Below are 17,952 nucleotides of genomic sequence, written 5' to 3'. Positions count from 1 at the left end.
GTCTGTTTGCAGATGGATCAGGCAGCAGTGTTACCTCTGTACATCATCGGTGATAACCCTGCCTTGTGGATTAATAAGGCTGCATTTGCCTGACTGATAACTGATGTATTTTCCCCCAGGATGTCTTTTCCTTCTCTCAAATCAAATTAAGAAAATGCACATCAAGAAGTGGAGAAGAGCTGGTGCTGGGTATTCTGTAGCAATCCAAATCCAAGAATCAAAAAGGGGATCCGCACACAGACTTCTTAAGGAACAATTAAGTTTACTGTCCCAATGCATACATAAAACAATTATGATTCATCCAATCTGACGATCCTTTTGGGGCCAGATAGGTCCCCTTTGTCAAGGCACAAACAGACAAAGCATGGATCAGGCAGCAGAGGTACCTCTGTACATCATCAGCGATAACCCTGCCTTGTGGATTAATAAGGCTGCATTTGGCTGACTGATAAGTGATAACTGATGTATTTCCCCCCAAGATGTCCTTCCCTTCTCTCACCCTTCCTATCTCAATCGACTTATCTTGGTCTGGCCTGACGGTTATGGTTTGTTCAGTTATCTAAGTGCTTAACATGCATGCAGACTATGAGGTACCATATTTTTGGCATATAAGACGCTCCAGACATAAGACATACCTAGTTTTAGAGGACAGAATCCAGGGGAAAAAATATACCAATCCTGGTGTGTCCATGATCCAGGAGCATCTTATAGATGTTCTTCCTTAATTATTTTGTCCCCCTTGTGCCTCATTTGTCCTCCTGTGTTCCCATGTGTCCCCCATGCAAGGGGAGACCTTGTGTGATGCAGCCTGAACCACGTGCGTCAGACGGCCTCATCCAAGGGGCGGCATCCAGCCCACCCAGAATTCCTCCCGCCTTCGTCCCTGCGCTGGCGGCCCCCCCCCTCTACAGAGTCCCCGCATCACCTTCGCTGCATTGCCTGGCACCAGCACGGCATACTTCAGAGAGAGACCTCAGATTAGCGGTGACCCTTAGTGGAGACAGGAGAGCGGTGCCCTTACTAGCGATGCGTTACGCGTATACAGGAAGTGCTTACTTCCTGTATACACACCACTACAGGGGCACCACTCTCCTGTCTCCACTGCAGCTCACCACTGATCTAAAGTCTTTCTCTGAAGTATGCCGCGCCGCCATAACCACTCCTAGAAACTTACATCATAACTAAGTAGTCATATCACCCATATCACTAATTAGGCAGTGTGCCTGCCCCTCTGAAAAAAAGAATTAGGTAGCATATCTCTAAACACCATAATTAGGCAACATGTCAGCCGAAACGACTAATTAGGCAGCATATCCACCCAAACAACTTTATTAGGCAGCAAGTCCCATCCAAACAACATAACTTGACAACATGTTTTCCACAACAATATGATTTGTCAACATACTCCACAAAACAACATTATTAGCAGAACATCCACCAACCAACATAACTGAGTAGCGTGTCCTCACAAACAACATAATGAGTCAGCATTTACCCCAAACAACATAATTAGGCACACAACTGAGTAGCGTGTCCACACAATCAACATAATGAGATTGCATTTACCCCACAAATATCATAATTAGGCACACAAACAGGTGGTGTGTCCCTAAAGCACAATTGAATAGTGTACACCAAAACATGATTAGACAGTGTGTCCCTCAAAATATTAAGCATCGTGTCCCCTAAAAAATAATTAGGAAGTGTGCCCTAAAAATAAATAAGCATGGTGCCCCTAAAACATAATTATGTGGAGTGTTACCCAGAGATATGGTCTATCATCTGATATGTTCCAGGCAAAAGTTGCAAACATTTGCTGCCTAATATCTGGGCCAGTTTTTCAGGATCACAGAATGTTCTGCAACGCATCCAGAGAACTTAAGTTGCCTCACACACTTGAATTAAAAAAAGCATGCATGCAAGTTGCATGACTAGACTTAAGTCAGGTGAGCTGATCTGTATATTTGTCCATTGTTCATTTCAGTCAGTGGCTGTTAGTATTGGAGGCGGAGCATCTAGCAGTCTCCACATGCCTCTCACTGCAGGAACACTTTAAATAAAAGAAACATAAATTAACAAACGGTAAGAGCACCTACTGTGTTAAAATTTGGGAAGAGACCAACGCCAGGACTGTTATCCATTGGAAATGACACAAATGGTTTCATATCCAGGGACGGCTGCATCATGAGGCTGGGGGTCCGTACTAGTGCAGGCAGAGTAGTGCTGTGACATGTACCCCCTGCAAGACAGAAACAGAATGTTAAATTCACATGAACAACATGACTTATTGTAGCCCAGCCCCCCTTATACCTATTGTAAAGACAACAAATCCAAAATGACTGTGTAAATGTAGCATTAAAGAGGAACTGTGACCAATGATTGAACTTCATCCCAATCAGAAGCTGATACCCCCTTTTACCATCAAATCTTTACCATCAGTGACATCTGTATGGCTGATATTGGTCCTGACATCACCCTGTGGGAGCCTTGCAGCATTTTGGGAAATAACGTCTGTTTCCAGCTGCCAAGCAAACAGTACCTCCCTCTGTGCATAGGTATATCTACAAAAAACAAACGCCAACCGTTTAGCCTATCGCATTGTTAGGGTACGTGGTTATAGATAATGGCAATTGGTGCCGTCTGTTTTTTTTCATGTCTGCCAGTAGTAAATATGATTACGTGCAGGAGTCTGAATGTGGTTCAAACAATATGAACAATTTACATGGCAAATATCAATTACTTCTTGATCTCTCTTCTAACTTCTCACTTTTCAATGTATTGATTTATTTTTTCCCCTTTTCACTAAAGTTTCTCTTTAAATTATGCTTGATGCTACACATTATCTGTAATGGTTTTTAACAAACAGAATTTTTCATTTCAGTTACTCCTCTTCACACAGGAATTAGATACTGAAAACTTTGCCAGTGTTGCAATAAATGTCTGCATTATCTTTGTGAAATTATTCTTATTACTTCCAACAGTACCACGGGTGCATTTCTGACATGGTTTTGCACAGAAGCTTGCACTACCAGTTGGTAGTCTGGAGCCAAGAAAAGCTTACATAATCACAATATAATGTATTAGTCTCAGATTCTGAATGCATTACTGCTTGATATGTTGCATTAGTCTTGGTTTCCTACCTATAAAAGAATTTTCATTTGACAGTGTAAAGAGAATATTTTAGTGAATTTTAGTGAATACAATAGAATCTGGTTATAGTAAACTCTGATATGTGGGCAGCACGGTGGCGTAGTGGTTAGTGCACTCGCCTTGCAGCGCTGGGTCCCTAGTTTTAATCCAAGCCAGGGCACTATCTGCACAGAGTTTTCTATGTACTTTCCATGTCTACGTGTGTCTCCTCTGGGCACTCCGATTTCCTCCCACATCTCAAAAACATAAAGATAAGTCAATTGGCTTCCCCCTAGACCATACATGTCAAACTCCAGCACGTGGGCCAAATCTGGCCCTCAGAGCCATTCAATTTGGTCCTCAAGTGGTCTCCCCACTTTACATTATGTTTGGCCCTCTCTGGACCACCAGGGAATCTATATTGCAGGTGAAGCCCTAGAACACCAGGGGTAGCACAAAACACTAGGGAACTGTATAGGGGAGAGTTGGGGGTCTCTAGACACCAGGGAACTGTTTAGGGGAGGGAGGACCACTAGGCACCAGGGAACTGTATGTGGGTTGGAGAGGGGCCATAAGACACCAAAGAACTTTAAAAAGGGAGGAAGGTCGCCAGTAGACATTGTGGTTGGCCCGCGACTAGGTCCCTGTGTACAATTTCGTCCCACTTTGCATTTGAGTTTGACACCCCTGCCCTAGACTATGATACATACACTACATAATAAATACATAGATATATGACTATGGTAGGGATTCGATTGTGAGCCCTTTTGAGGGACAGTTCAGTGACAAGACAATATACTCTGTACAGCGCTGCAGAAGATGTCGGCGCTATACTGTATAAATACTAAATAATAATAATAATATAGGAAACCTCTGGATATAGTAAACACAGTCCTCAGGTCCCAGCTAATGCATCTGTATAAATATACAATGTATGACCAATTTTGATATAGTAAACTCAGAAGTTTATTAGAAGTTAAACTACTTTTCCTAGTCCCTTGGAGTTTACTACAAAAGGAATATACTGTATATATGTTCTCGCTTATATTCAGCCCTTTGTATAAAAATGTGTACACATGTCCAACAAAGTGCATGACAAACACCACGACATGATCGACCCCCAAGACAAAATGTTTACACTACTTGTATTTTCCGCACACCAACCAACTGAATGACCAGCTGATTAACATACAGCACGTGCAAGCGAAATGAGGGACTGTACAACATGGGCGCATTCAAAACAAGTACGACGTTCTCATGATGTTGTACACATGTGGCCAACTGCACGATATCAGCTCAACAGACGTGTGAGTTGATCAGCCAGTTGGATCAGGCAAACCGCTTGTTATCAGTGATTAGCTACGCATACACATGCCTGACTGTTGTGCAACAGACCAAAATCAGACGACAATCAGGTGGTTTTGTTGAGCACGTGTACAGGGATTGAAGGGAAATTGTAGAAAAAAAGACAATTGGATAACAAATTTACTAGCAATTATATATTGGGGCTGATTATCCAAAAATATTTAAAGAATCATTGCTAATATTTAAAGAGTCATTGCACCTTCCTTATCCTTACTTACCTATCTCTCCTTGGGGTTGATCACTAAACTATGGTAAAATTGTCTATGCAAAGCAATTCTCAAGCAAGGCTTCAATAGCGCACACTCTGCTATTTGTGCAACATGCAATATACTAGGTATGCATGCACTGTGAACATGGTGCAAGTTGCACTATGTGAGCAATGCACATGACGTTTCTTGTATAAACACTGTCAGAATTGCTGTGTGCTTAATTCAACTATAGTTTTTGGTCATTTGGTTGACCTCAGAAAGGAAACTGAACTCAAAGGTCCATTGAGAGGGCTAGAGTTCATGGACCCTTGACTTCAGGTTACTCTTATTATAACATCTTTTTAATTTAAAACAGAAGACAAAGGTCCAAGGATATTAGCATTATCAGTTGACCTGCAGTCCAACATATGTTAATTTAATACTGAACTGACATCAAAGGTATCTCAATTTCAATGCGCAATAGCACTAATAAAATCAATAGGACAATTGTTTTTTTTACCAGTGTTACAAATTCTGTAATCTTTATCTACAAGTTTTCTTTCTCGCCTTTTCTATGAAATAATTATACAGCACCTCCTATGCAAAAAATTACTTAAAATAAATTGTACTGTAAGTGAAAGTTGATTATTGTATTGTCACCTTGAGTTTAGGTAGTTACCACTGGTTAGATGGTCAAAAGGTGTTATGCAAATATGGTAAAACTAATATAAAGGCCTTAAAGGTATAAATCTTTTCTCATACGTTATCTCACTTTTACTTTGGAGTTTCGTAATTTTGAGTTGGAAGTTGTAAATCACAGAAATCTGATGCATACATTTAAGAAGCTACATGAAATTACATTTGTTTAATACACAAATGTTTTTCGCATTCTCAAGGGACATGAATGAGGCAGTTCGAAGTAAAAATTCGAAACGAGGATGCGAAAATTCAAAGCAAAATTGTAGCTTATTGTGAACATATTTTTGTAAATTTTTCTAACCGTCTTATGTAGAGTACAAAAATGTATTTGCAATAAATTACAATTTCCTGATTTTTCAAAGCAAACTCAATATCTGTGAAATTTTGAATTTGTTTGAAATTGTGTGCAAAACTTTGGAATTCCGTCAGATTCGCCATTCTGACCATTCCTAATTCTTAGTTTTGCTTTTTACAGTAGACACCATGCAGATTCCTAGAGGAAAAAAAATAATGGTCTTGATACAGAAATGTTTTCACTTGGTAATTTTAATGATAGACATGTCTTTTATCATCACACTGGAGAAATTGGAAAGGGATAAATCCTTAATTACACATTGAGCATATGGAACTGGATAGGAATGAAAGACTCGGCTAAGCTTGTAGCTGCAGTACTGGTCACAAAGAATAAAACTCAGCAGCAGAGGGAGGAGTTGGAAAGGGTCAGGTGAATCCCTCTCCAGGCAGCTTTTCTCAAGGGCTCCGAGTCATGTGATCAACTATTCCAAAAATAACTTATCTAGAAAAGTTGAATTAAACATGGAAAAAAATTGAGTAACAACACAGTCTCCAATTCCCCTTTAATAACAATGACAAATTTGCAGAGGAGTACTGGGGTTTTGGTGTGTAGGTGTCAGGTGCACATTAACAATAGAAAAAGCAAGTACTCAAATACATTTTTCTTTTACTAATCAGCGAAGCCTAAACATTTGAAAACTGCATAAAACTAATTAATTAAGCAGAGTATTATTCTTTAACACAAAGTTGCCATGTTACACAGCTTGAAAAAAAAGTGCCGTGCTTTTAGAGACAGAGAATTTCCCAAAGGAAGATTATTATAAAGAGTAGCAAAGTTCTGATTGGGTTATTCTGGGACGGGAAACTTATCTACAGCTCCCTCAGCTTTGCAGACAAAGAACGCACTATATTTAGGATGCGGCGCACAACTTTAATTATAAGTAACTATTGGAATAAAACGTAAGCAATCAAGTAATATAAAAGAACTGAAACATTCATTATAAGGACATTCTCGCGTCGCAAGAAAAAATAATGCAGAGTAATTGGCTTCCTTAGAAAGATTCAATACCATTTAAGAGAAAAATTGTATTGAACAAATACATTTTCCGGCGAAATACTGGCATTAGCACGCGGGAATTGTTTTGCATAATTAACCACCGGTCATGTGACTCTTTCCTTTCATAACCACTTTGCAAATGGCAGAAAAGGGAAAATAATAAGTATTATAATTTTGATTGTTGCTTTGAAATAAATGGAACTACAGTAGTACATTTTTTCCCCCAAAATTTTTCTTTTCTTTTATATCATTATATTAGGGGTTTCTAATCATCTGATCTAGCATGTATGCCATAGTGCACAAACTAGTCTAGTAGCGGCTGCTCAGCAGTACTAATTCTGACAAGTGGAACCCTATTCACTCCTGAGATACTTTGGATTAAAGAGAGAAAAGCTGTGAAATATAAATACCAACACATTCCTATTAGAGAAAGCAGTAAAGCAGTCTAAAGAGCAAAGGTAAGGTTAAAAAAACAAGTTGATAGAATTCACCCTCCTGCTGCTAGATGGTGCTGAGGAGATGTAGAGATAGCTAGGTGCTTGTCTGTACAGTATTTAAAGGACACAGCTGCCGTCTTGTCCCAATACAGTAGGCCGATTTTCGATTTTCTGTTCACTTCTATGGAAAGAAGACAAACTTCCACTTGCATAATTCAAACCAAGTTCAAGGCTACATTTACTGGAGGCTTGCCATAATATCTACCATACCAAGTTCTACAAATTAGACTCTTAAGTGCCCTGAAAGATCTTTTACATGTATGGACAAGCAAAATAAAAATCTTCTAAACTGAAAACCATCCCAGACCCAGATAGAGTAAAAGCATCTAGTTGCTGGTTAATTAAGCAACATGAGCTGCTGTTTTTTACTTTGATTGGCCCAATTTCTTTCTCTTCCTAGGTCACAGTAAATGTGTAAGTTATTACTGTTCTTGCCCACAGTGTGTCTAGCTACACTGCCCTCCATCCCTATGGCTCATAAAATGGCCTCTCCATTTGTGCAAAGGCTGGTTTGTCGTTATGTGAACCTCCACTAAGCCATGACCCTCCAATGCCTTGCCTGGAGTACAGTCAGAAGACAGAGGGGGTGTACACCGGCTATTGTTGCTGTGGTCAGGATTTCATAAGTGAAAGTTGAGATGCACAATTACATTTAAAGTCTCTCTGCAGCCTTGTTGTTTTAAATGGAATGCAGCTGAGCAGAGGATGTAAGCTTACACAGAATACAGCCTTAATCTTAGCTCTGCTCTGCACACATAGTAACACATGTGCACTTAAAAGGGAGCTGGCCACAAATGTGCATTTGTAATAATCCAAATCTCAATGCTGAAATAATAGAAAAGTTTTACTAGCTTGGAACGGCTTTCAATTTTCTTATTTAAATACAATGTTGCTCCACTCTTCCGCTCCAGTCACAGTAGAAGGTCCCGGAGAACACTTTCTATTACAGTGCCTGAACTCAGTATTTTTAACATTTGCTCTTCAACTATAATTGATGTTATCATGTATGATACATTATATTTTCTGAATGTTTGCTATCACAGGGTTCTCAGATTTTTTTTTTTCCAGCCGGGTGGCATGAAAAAGTAGCCGGGTGGAGCGCGATGGGGGAATGAAAGGGCAGCACAACTCTGCTTACAGCATAGGAGGAGGATGAGGACACAAGCTGATGACAGCCGAGTGCTCACCAAAATTACCCGGGTGAAGAACCTTGCTAAAAAAGCCTGGGGAAAACACTGTATCAGTTGCAAAAGTAGGCAGCTCACAAGATAGCTCTCTTTTTTTTTTCCAACTCAACTCTTGTATCATATGCCCAACCATTTAATACAAGCTTCACCGCAGCCCTCTTGGGTCGGGTTATTATTTTGCATCATTGTTGGTTTACCACTTAACCTCCTGAGCGGTATGGACGAGCTCAGCTCGTCCATTACCGCCGGAGGGTGCCGCTCAGGCCCTGCTGGGCCAATTTTCGCAAAATAAAAAGCAGCACACGCAGTCGGCACTTTGCCAGCCGCATGTGCTACCTGATCGCCGCCGCTCTGCGGCGATCCGCCGCGAGCAGCGGCGAAAGAGGGTCCCCCCAGCCGCCCGAGCCCTGCGCTGCCGGACCAATCAGTTCCGGCCAGCGCTAAGGGCTGGATCGGAGGCGGCTGACGTCAGGACGTCGACTGACGTCCATGACGTCACTCCGCTCGTCGCCATGGCGACGAGAAAAGCAAAACAAGGAGCGATCAGAAATATGCGGCAGGAGCGCCCTCTAGTGGGCTTTCATGCAGCCAACTTTTAGTTGGCTGCATGAAATAGATTTTTTTTTTATAAAAACCCTCCCGCAGCCGCCCTGGCGATCTTAATAGAACGCCGGGGAGGTTAATAAATGAAACCTGTATTTTTTCATCAACTTTAAAAGAACAAAGTATAATAATGCAAAAATCAATAAATAAGTAATAAAGTTGTAAACAATTCCGCCTACGTAATATTCCTAAGCCTAGTAGTTAATCAGGCCTTGAGTTGTTCTATAACCCCTTCAAGTATGCTCCATATGATACAAAAATTGGAGTTAGGATTTTCCATACTCCACCTCTTCATACCTTACGTTCACACTTGCCTTAAAACACACACTACTGAACATGCATACTCACTCTTTCCATTCATTATACTTCACCACATTCCATTAGTTCTTATTCTCATTCTCCTCTATAACTGTTCCTGAATCACGTTGTCATGCTTAGTATATTGTCCCAAGAGGATCTGATTACATTTATTTTATTTAATGATGAGCCCTCTTCCATAGATAGAGCACATTCTTCAAGGGTGTAGGACATCCCATCTCCATCTCAGCACAATCAGTCAATTGGCCCCCAAAACATCTATTTCTTTTAAAGAAGGGCTACCATCTTCATCCCCTAACCCAAGAATCATCGATTTGGTGTCCAGGTCTTCAAAAGGCTTATTATCATCTCTGCCAAAAGATATTATGGCTGTCCACAACTTCTGTATTTTGGGGCATGCCCAGAATATGTCAGAGTACCGTCATCTGCCCCACATCTCCAACATTCATTAGTCTGGCTTCCCTTTATTCTAGCCATCCGGGCAGGGGAAAGGTACATCTATTCAGTAGCTTGTATTGAATTAGTTGGAGTTGATTGTTTGGTATTTGCCAGATATTTTTATAATTATTGATTTGGTTTCATTGATTTTATAATTAGCCATAGCACCATAAAGATTAAGCCAGGAGAGACGTTTTTTAACTGATTCAACAGGGTTAGTTAGTGTAAGTAAAATATCATCAGTGTATGTTAATACCTTTATTTCTTCTCCATAATTTCTAAGCCCTCTTTTAGGGGGACACCTTGTATCACTTGCATCAAAGCTTCAAGATACATGTTAATAAGTATTGGGGATAGGGGACACCCCTGTCTCACACCATTTTCAATATGGAATTTATTTGAGTTATAGCCATTCTTTCTCACACAAGCAGACTAAGACTAGACTAGTAATTCGGTTAATCAAAGAAGGGCCTATGCCTATTTTTTAAAGAATTTTAATCAGAAGTGGTCTGTGAACCCGATCAAACGCTTTCTCAGAATTTATCGTGATCACAATACCCTCCTGCTCAGTAGATCTACAGTTGTGAATAAAATTGATAGCAATGTAAATGTTATCTTTAATATGTCTATTTTTTCTAAATCCAATCTGTTGCTCCCCCAATATAAGTTCTGAAATGGTTTCAAGTCGGGATGCCAAGATCTTTGCACACATTTTAACATCATGATTTATGATTGAAATGGGATGAAGGTCTGAACAGGTGTTAAGAGTTTTCCCTTCTTTCGTTATCACTGTAATTAACACTTCACTGGAGGTATCTGAGAAGATCTTTCCTCCTCTCTCTTTATTGATTATTTCACAAAATATGGAGCGAATTCTTCTTTAAAGGGACTCCGAGAAGTGCAGAAACTGTGGAAAGATGCATACCATTTTGAAGCTCTCTTTCTCCTCTTTCCAACGATATATAAACCGCCACCCTACGTCTTTTAGTTTTCGCTATTTTCGCGATCGAAATTGCGGATGCTGCGATTTCGATTACGAAAATATAGAAAACTAAAAGGCGTAGGGTGATGGTTTATGTGTCATTGGAAAGAGGAGAAATAGAGCTTCAAAATGGTATGCATCTTTCCATAGTTGCTTGTATTACACAGGACGACTTTTCCCCAAAGTCAGCAGCTGAATGGAGCTGCCAACTTTGGGGAAAAGTCGTCCTGTGTAATACAAGCAACTATGGAAAGATGCATACCATTTTGAAGCTCTCTTTCTCCTCTTTCCAACGATATATAAAACGCAGCCATACGCCTTTTAGTTTTCGATATTTTCACGATCGAAATCGCGGTGGATGCGATTTTGATCGCGAAAATAGTGAAAACTAAAAGGCGTACGGTGGCGTTTTATATATCATTGGAAAGAGGAGAAAGAGAGCTTCAAAATGGTATGCATCTTTCCATAGTTTCTGCACTGCTCGGAGTCCCTTTAAACGAATCGAGAAATTCTACAGGGAAACCATCCGGCCCAGGGCCTCTTCTGGTTTTCATATTTTCAACAGCCGACTTGAACTCACTCTCAGCAATATATTCAAATTATGTTTTATTTTCTTCTGTCTTTCTATTGGGAAGATTCACCTTTTTCAAAAAATTGGCTATTATTTCTTCATTAAGATAGCTCTCATCTCAATATTCAATGGATCATACACAGCACAAGAAGAAGTTACTACTACAACATAAAAGACTCGACAACAAATAAACAGGTTTTATTCCAGAACTATGACAAGAATCAGGCTGTGGAAACTTTATAGGATAAAACTCAGTCAAAAACATTTTTTACCAATCAATTGTAACCAAAATATACATCTAAAATTTCAACCAAAGCAGCAATACCTGCTTGGCCATTATATCCCAAGCAGTACCTCTGAAAACAGCCCATACTACTAAAGAGTGACAATGTACATAAATGTACCACAACAAAACTAACTAACTCACTGCCTAGCAACACCTTACTTCTTATATGAACTCTCCCCCACCAACTGGCCCCCTGTGCCCCTATAGGTAGATATTCCTTGACCCCTGTCCAGCCACAGCTAAAATTACCTCCTTAGCCATGCGATGGCCAGAGTCATTACTAAGCCAAAGATAAAAGAAATGAGCCTTAAGGCCCATACACACGTCTGATTTTTGCGAACGATGGGTCGTTTGAACGTCCCGTCGTTCAGTCGTTCACATGCCAAATCGGGCATGTGTACAGACTGTGGTTCGGGTGATAAGACTGGTCAAAACCAGTCTTATCACCCGAACGATAGTCTGTACACATGCCCGATTTGGCGTGCGAACAACTGAACGACGGGACGTTCAAACGACCCGTCGTTCGCAAAAATCAGACGTGTTTATGGGCCTTTACAGTATTTAAAACACCATTATCTTGAAATAACAGAGGATCTGAAGATAACAGCCATAAACAGTAGCCTTGTAAAAAAAAAAAAAAAAAAAAAAAACCTTAACACACTGAATATCACATGCAGGAAAAGTTACTATGACACACTGAAGCAAATGATGAAGATGCAGACTTGCTTGCAAATGCATGCCTTTCCTCCTCTACTCTATTACGTATTGCCGTAAATACTACAGCACTGATAGAGTGAAAGGAGCAGAGAAAGGAAGACTCACATTGGGTCATTTTATGTGCAAGAAATTGCAGACTTCCCCTCTGTCACAAAGATGAAAACCTGGGCTGTATATCTTGCTGTGACAGACCACTCTTACTACACAGAAACAGGTAGGCATGCCTGATTGAACGGTCAGTGCAGCTTTTATGCTGGGTACATACACACTCGAATTCCCGGCCGCTCGATTATTTCCGTGCATTTCCATTCACGTTTCGATGATTGTTAGGTCGAATCTCATGTAAAGTATGCCAAATCGACCTAACGATCCATCAAAACACGAATCGGACATAAATACTCGAGCGTCCGGGAATCGATGGGAATCAAGCGGGGCATCGAGTGCAGGAACGCACCGTGTGTACCCAGCATTAGAGTGAGCCTGACACAGCACAAGATAGGTCCAAACTGACAATAAAGGGAAACTGCAGGCATGCTGTGGTGCGTCTAAGGATCTGCAATAATCCCCAACTTGAATACTGTGTGCTTAAAGGAATACTATCAATACCCACGTGTTATAAAATGCCAATGTACAAATAATGTCTAAGTAGCTGTGTAAACATTTTCCTATTTTTCATGTTAAATATCAGAGGCAAAAGCTTTAACCTCCCTGGCGTTCAATTTCCCCAGGATTTCTTTGCAAAAAGTGATCTAATTATTTTCATAACTTTTTTTTTTCTGTAACTTGTCAAAATGTGTCAAGCAAAGGTCTAGTATACAGTGCAGGAAAATATTGAGGTGTATGCCCGTCAATACTGTTCACAGAATATTTTGTACTGACGTGTATATCTGTCAATACCGCCAGGCAAGTTTAATTAACTGTGTGTAGGGTTTAGCTCTATCGGGACAAATCATTCGTATAGGGGTGTCTGTTTCAATGCACAGCCAGTGTTGTTTTTTTGCATATCAGACTACAGAGTATTTTTCCCTGAAAGCCAAAAAAAAATATGAAAAGCTGTGCTATCACAGACAATTAAAACATTTCCTCTGCTCTCTTGCAGACAGCTCATAAACATGCAGCTTCTTCTGAGAGCTCTCTGACACACAGTTACACAGAGTTAACTACACTGTGAGGGAAACTCCCCTCCCCTCATTAACTCTCCCATCAGAAATGAGCAGACCGTGCAGTCAGTTCAGAGTGAAAGGAATTTGTTACAGTAAACAAAAGAGATAAGCAAATGAAATGTATATGTTACAGCCAAAACCAGAAATTGGCCAATTGGCCGGCCTTTTCTAGAACTGGCCGATTTGACGTCGGCCAAAGTCCAAAATGCTGGGAATTTCTGACATTGGCCGGCCAGTTCTAGAAATGGCCAAAGTCAGTCGGCCAAAGTCCAAAACGCACAAATCCCAGAGCATACCGGGTCCTGTCCAGCACCATGAATGGCACTCGGAACTTCCTCTCTGCTCTTAAAGAGACAGCATAATAATCTTTTTATTAAAGAAAAGCATTTAACTTAGTTACAGCTGTAACAAATCCTGCAATAAATCTGCAGTGTGTTTAAATCCTGCTTTCTTGGGAGCTGACATATTGTTAACATCATGTGCTTTTAAATTAGCTGCACTGCTGTGGCAGTCAGGTGACACAGGGGAGAGATCAAATTACAGTGGCGATTAGTCACAGATGAGGGGGGATGCGTGGCTGGAGGGGGGGGGGGCTTTGCTGGGCGATTTGCATGGCTGGGGGGATTTGCTGGGTGCATTGCACGGCTGGGGGGAGGGATTTGCTGGGTGCTTTGCATGACTGGGGGGGTTGCTGGGCGTTTTTCATGGCTGGGGGGCTTTGCTGGGCACTGTGCATGGCTGGGGTAGTTTTTCATGGCTGTGGGGGTGGGGGCTTTTCAGGGTGCTTTGCATGGCTGGAGGGATTTGCTGTGCATGGCTTGTGGGGTGGGTGTGGGGTCAGCCTGCGCTATTTGCTGACCTCAGATCAGGGCGACCAGAGCGGCGGAGAGGTGCAGAGCAGCGCGCACACTACCCGCCCTGACCCATACACTTCACATGCGGAAGTGAGCAATGACGTCACTTCAACATGGAAGTGTTTGCGTCTTGCGGGTCGCGTGTGCGCGCTGCTCTGCCTCTCCGGTCCAGGTCATCCTGATGTGAGGTTTGAGAAGTGCAGGCAGCGGGATAGAGGTGAGGGGACTTAGGGACTTGGCCGGCCACACTTAGCCAGAACGCGTTCAACTTCTGGCCAGCCAAAGTCCGCAGGGAAGCTTCATTTTGAACATTGGCCGCATCAGCCGGCCACTTCTAGATTTGACCGGCCAGAACCCGAAGTGGCCAGACTTCGGGTTCTGACCGTAACATATACATCATTATTTACCAGGACTTCAGCAACTCTCTCAAACTCAGGTTAAAAAACACATGTTAATCTATAGTATCCCTTTAAGTATTCCAGGTAATTGCTACAAAGGACACCTGGCCTTCCATATCACAGAACTAAGCTCTGCTCGGTTCTGGCAATAAGATTCTCTGAAAGCTATAATCCAATATGAGAACCTCAAGTGCCAGTACAGGATCACAAACTGGACAATTAAAGGATAATTATACAGACGGTTCCCTACTTACAAATGACTCGAGTTACAATGTTTCATACAAGCAAACAAGGTAAAACAAAATCAGCAAATTTACTATGATAATTAAAAAGTTCTGACAAAGTTAATTGCACACACCCCTGATGAAGGCAAATGCGAAACCGGTCGGGTGGAAAGACGGCACCTTCCTTTTATCTGTGATTTTATATGCAGTTTATCATTGGTGCATTCTTGGTCTGTGGGCCTGAATGTGAGTGCTTTTATCTGTGGAAACCAATTAAAGATGGGGCCACAAGCAATTCTCTTTTTTCTCTCAAAGTTTTCTTCTAGAAGATACGGTATTTTTTCATCTTTTGTTTAAATCAAATTTTTAGCACTTTGCAAGTGAAAAAGCACTAAATAGATTGTGATAAAGTACTATCAAAAGTATGTTGAGTATTTTGTTCCTTTCTAGTGGTTTAAAGGGATACTGTAGAGGGGTCGGGGGAAAATGAGTTGAACTTACCCGGGGGCTTCTAATGGTCCCCCGCAGACATCCTGTGCCAGCGCAGCCACTCACCGATGCTCCGGCCCCGCCTCTGGTTCACTTCTGGAATTTCAGACTTTAAAGTCTGAAAACCACTGCGCCTGCATTGCCGTGTCCTCGATCCCACTGATGGCACAAGGAGTGTACTGCACAGACCCAGTATGGTCTGTGCCTGCACAGTACACTCCTGGTGACCTCAGCGGGATCGAGGACACAGCAACGCAGGCGCAGTGGTTTTCAGATTTTAAGGTCTGAAATTTCAGAAGTGAACCGGAGGCGTGGCCGGAGCATCGGTGAGTGGCTGCGCGGGCACAGGATGTCTGCGGGGGACCATTAGAAGCCCTGGGTAAGTTCAACTCATTTTCCCCCGACCCGCCTACAGTAGTCCTTTAAAGGGCATTTTATTGATTAGGTGTGAAAATATCACCTAGGAGAAAAAGTGAATTGTATATGGCCCGAGGGACCATTTGCCATTCACTTTTTCTCCTAAGTTTTCGACTAGGTAATATGCTAACCCCTTATAAATAAAATGCTCTTTAAACCGCCAGAAATGAAGAAAATGCTAAAAATACTTTTGATAGTACTTTTTCAACTACTTTATGGTACTACTCAAGCCATTGCCACATAACACAAATCCTCTGCTTACTACACCGGCTACCCATAAAATCGAGAATCCTCTTCAAAATTGGCCTGCTAAGATTCAAAGTTCTACATGATCCAGGCCCCAGATACCTGAAGGACCTATTGCAACTGTGTCACACCTCCCACAACAATTGAGAGATTGCCTGATTGCTCAAAAAGGCATGCAGTGATTCCAGCACCAGGGAGTCAACCAATCAGCACCTGGACCAAAAGGGTGCAGTGTGTCACGTAAAAAAGAAATGGTCTCCACCTGGATTTTTTTTTTGTGTGCAAATTATAGCTTAATTGTAATGCATATTGCGTAGCCACTATAAAGCACTATGATACACTTAAATTACTGGTAAGCAACCATTTGCAAAAAAAATCCAGGTGGAGACCCGAACCATTTTTATTCTAGATCACAGCTCCCACAACCTCATATCTACAGGATTTAATAACTCGACCACCACCAGAGTTCATCTCATAACCTTTGTAGCCAGAGCCTGCTGTCATGCTGCCTCGAACCTTTAGGATGCCTTGCCACACTTAATCAAAACAGCTCCAACCCTGAAGGGGTTTCAATAACTGAAAACCCATCGGTTTAGTTTGGCATTTGTGATGGCAAAACCTTTTACCCTGTTACACATTTCCAAACGGCAACTAGGTACCGATCATGAAACAAGTCTATGCGATTTGAGTCCTAGATGTGTAACAGGTATAACAATTTCTGTTTTAAATTGTAGTAATTTTTAAATATGCAAAATGTAAATTAATGGCACGCTCATATATCCCAGCCCTGGCATAGGTTGAGAATTGTACAATAAATAGTGTCCAGACTCAATATTTTTGACTAAATGAATCCTATTTGTCCTTAATAAGGTAATAAAAGAAATCTATCACCCAGCCTTGATCTCCGCGATGAGACACATCTAACATTTCCCTAAGCAAGCAATAGAAACAGAATGTATCCGCTAAAACCCTGAGACTGAAATATAACACAGTGCTGCAAGGAGACACAAGGCTTCAATACACACCTCCATCCTTCCCTCCGACTACTTCACACAAGGATACCAGAGATCTCTGCACTATGGCAAAATGAACTATGATTAAAAGCAGCGGGTCCTGTCATAATATGGGCTATATGCTGTGCCTGCAAACAATGAACTGTCAAGTACTGTAAAATTATGACATTATTAACGTCCAAAAGCAAGACCATTGAACACAGAAACCCATTACATCAAATTACATGGATGTTTTGTAATTAGCAAATGTAGCATGTGTTATCACCTTAGACATGCTACTGGCATATGGAATGTATATTATTACAGTGCACTGGAAGTGTTCATTTCATCCTGTCTGGAGGAGGAAAGGTTTTAATATGTCAAAAAGACAAAACAATTTCCATTTATAATAATAATGACAACAATATCAGTGCTATCCAAACCACAGTGTAATTTTATGTTATTGAAAAATAACCTCTTTAATTTGCTTCTAGTTATCATTTCTACAGTTAAAGCCCAACCCAACAAATACATATTTTTCCACTTCATATAAAATCGGTATGGGGTTTGCTTGGAGTATGTGTTATTAAAAATACAAAATATATAACTTTTCATATCTCATAATAAATATTACCATATGAAATAATACTTTTTCATTACATTTAGTTTAAAAAAATACAAAAAAACCCCAAAACAAAAATAACAATCTTGAATACAATGCAGATTGTATTCCAATTGTATCAATGCCTGTGGGCAAGAGGAGGATCTGGAAAACCTTTGGACCATCCTGACTTAGGTAAGTATCCAAATCTTTCCTTGTTCACATGTCTCAGGTTTG

General features: G+C 41.0%; 1 protein-coding gene across 2 annotated transcripts in view; it reads right to left on the bottom strand.

Moving 5' to 3' along the window:
- The window catches only part of ZNF385B (zinc finger protein 385B), a 271,136-nt gene that overhangs the window by 185,142 nt on the left and 68,042 nt on the right, over nt 1-17,952 (bottom strand). For both annotated transcript variants that reach the window (XM_068245425.1, XM_068245426.1), the window contains one exon: nt 2,097-2,239. In XM_068245425.1, coding sequence (XP_068101526.1) covers nt 2,097-2,239 — 143 coding nt within the window. The remainder of the gene's footprint in view (nt 1-2,096; nt 2,240-17,952) is intronic.

This window comes from Hyperolius riggenbachi, chromosome 7 (genome assembly GCF_040937935.1).
Source record: "Hyperolius riggenbachi isolate aHypRig1 chromosome 7, aHypRig1.pri, whole genome shotgun sequence".
Taxonomy (NCBI): domain Eukaryota; kingdom Metazoa; phylum Chordata; class Amphibia; order Anura; family Hyperoliidae; genus Hyperolius; species Hyperolius riggenbachi.
This window is presented reverse-complemented; position numbering and strand designations above follow the sequence as displayed.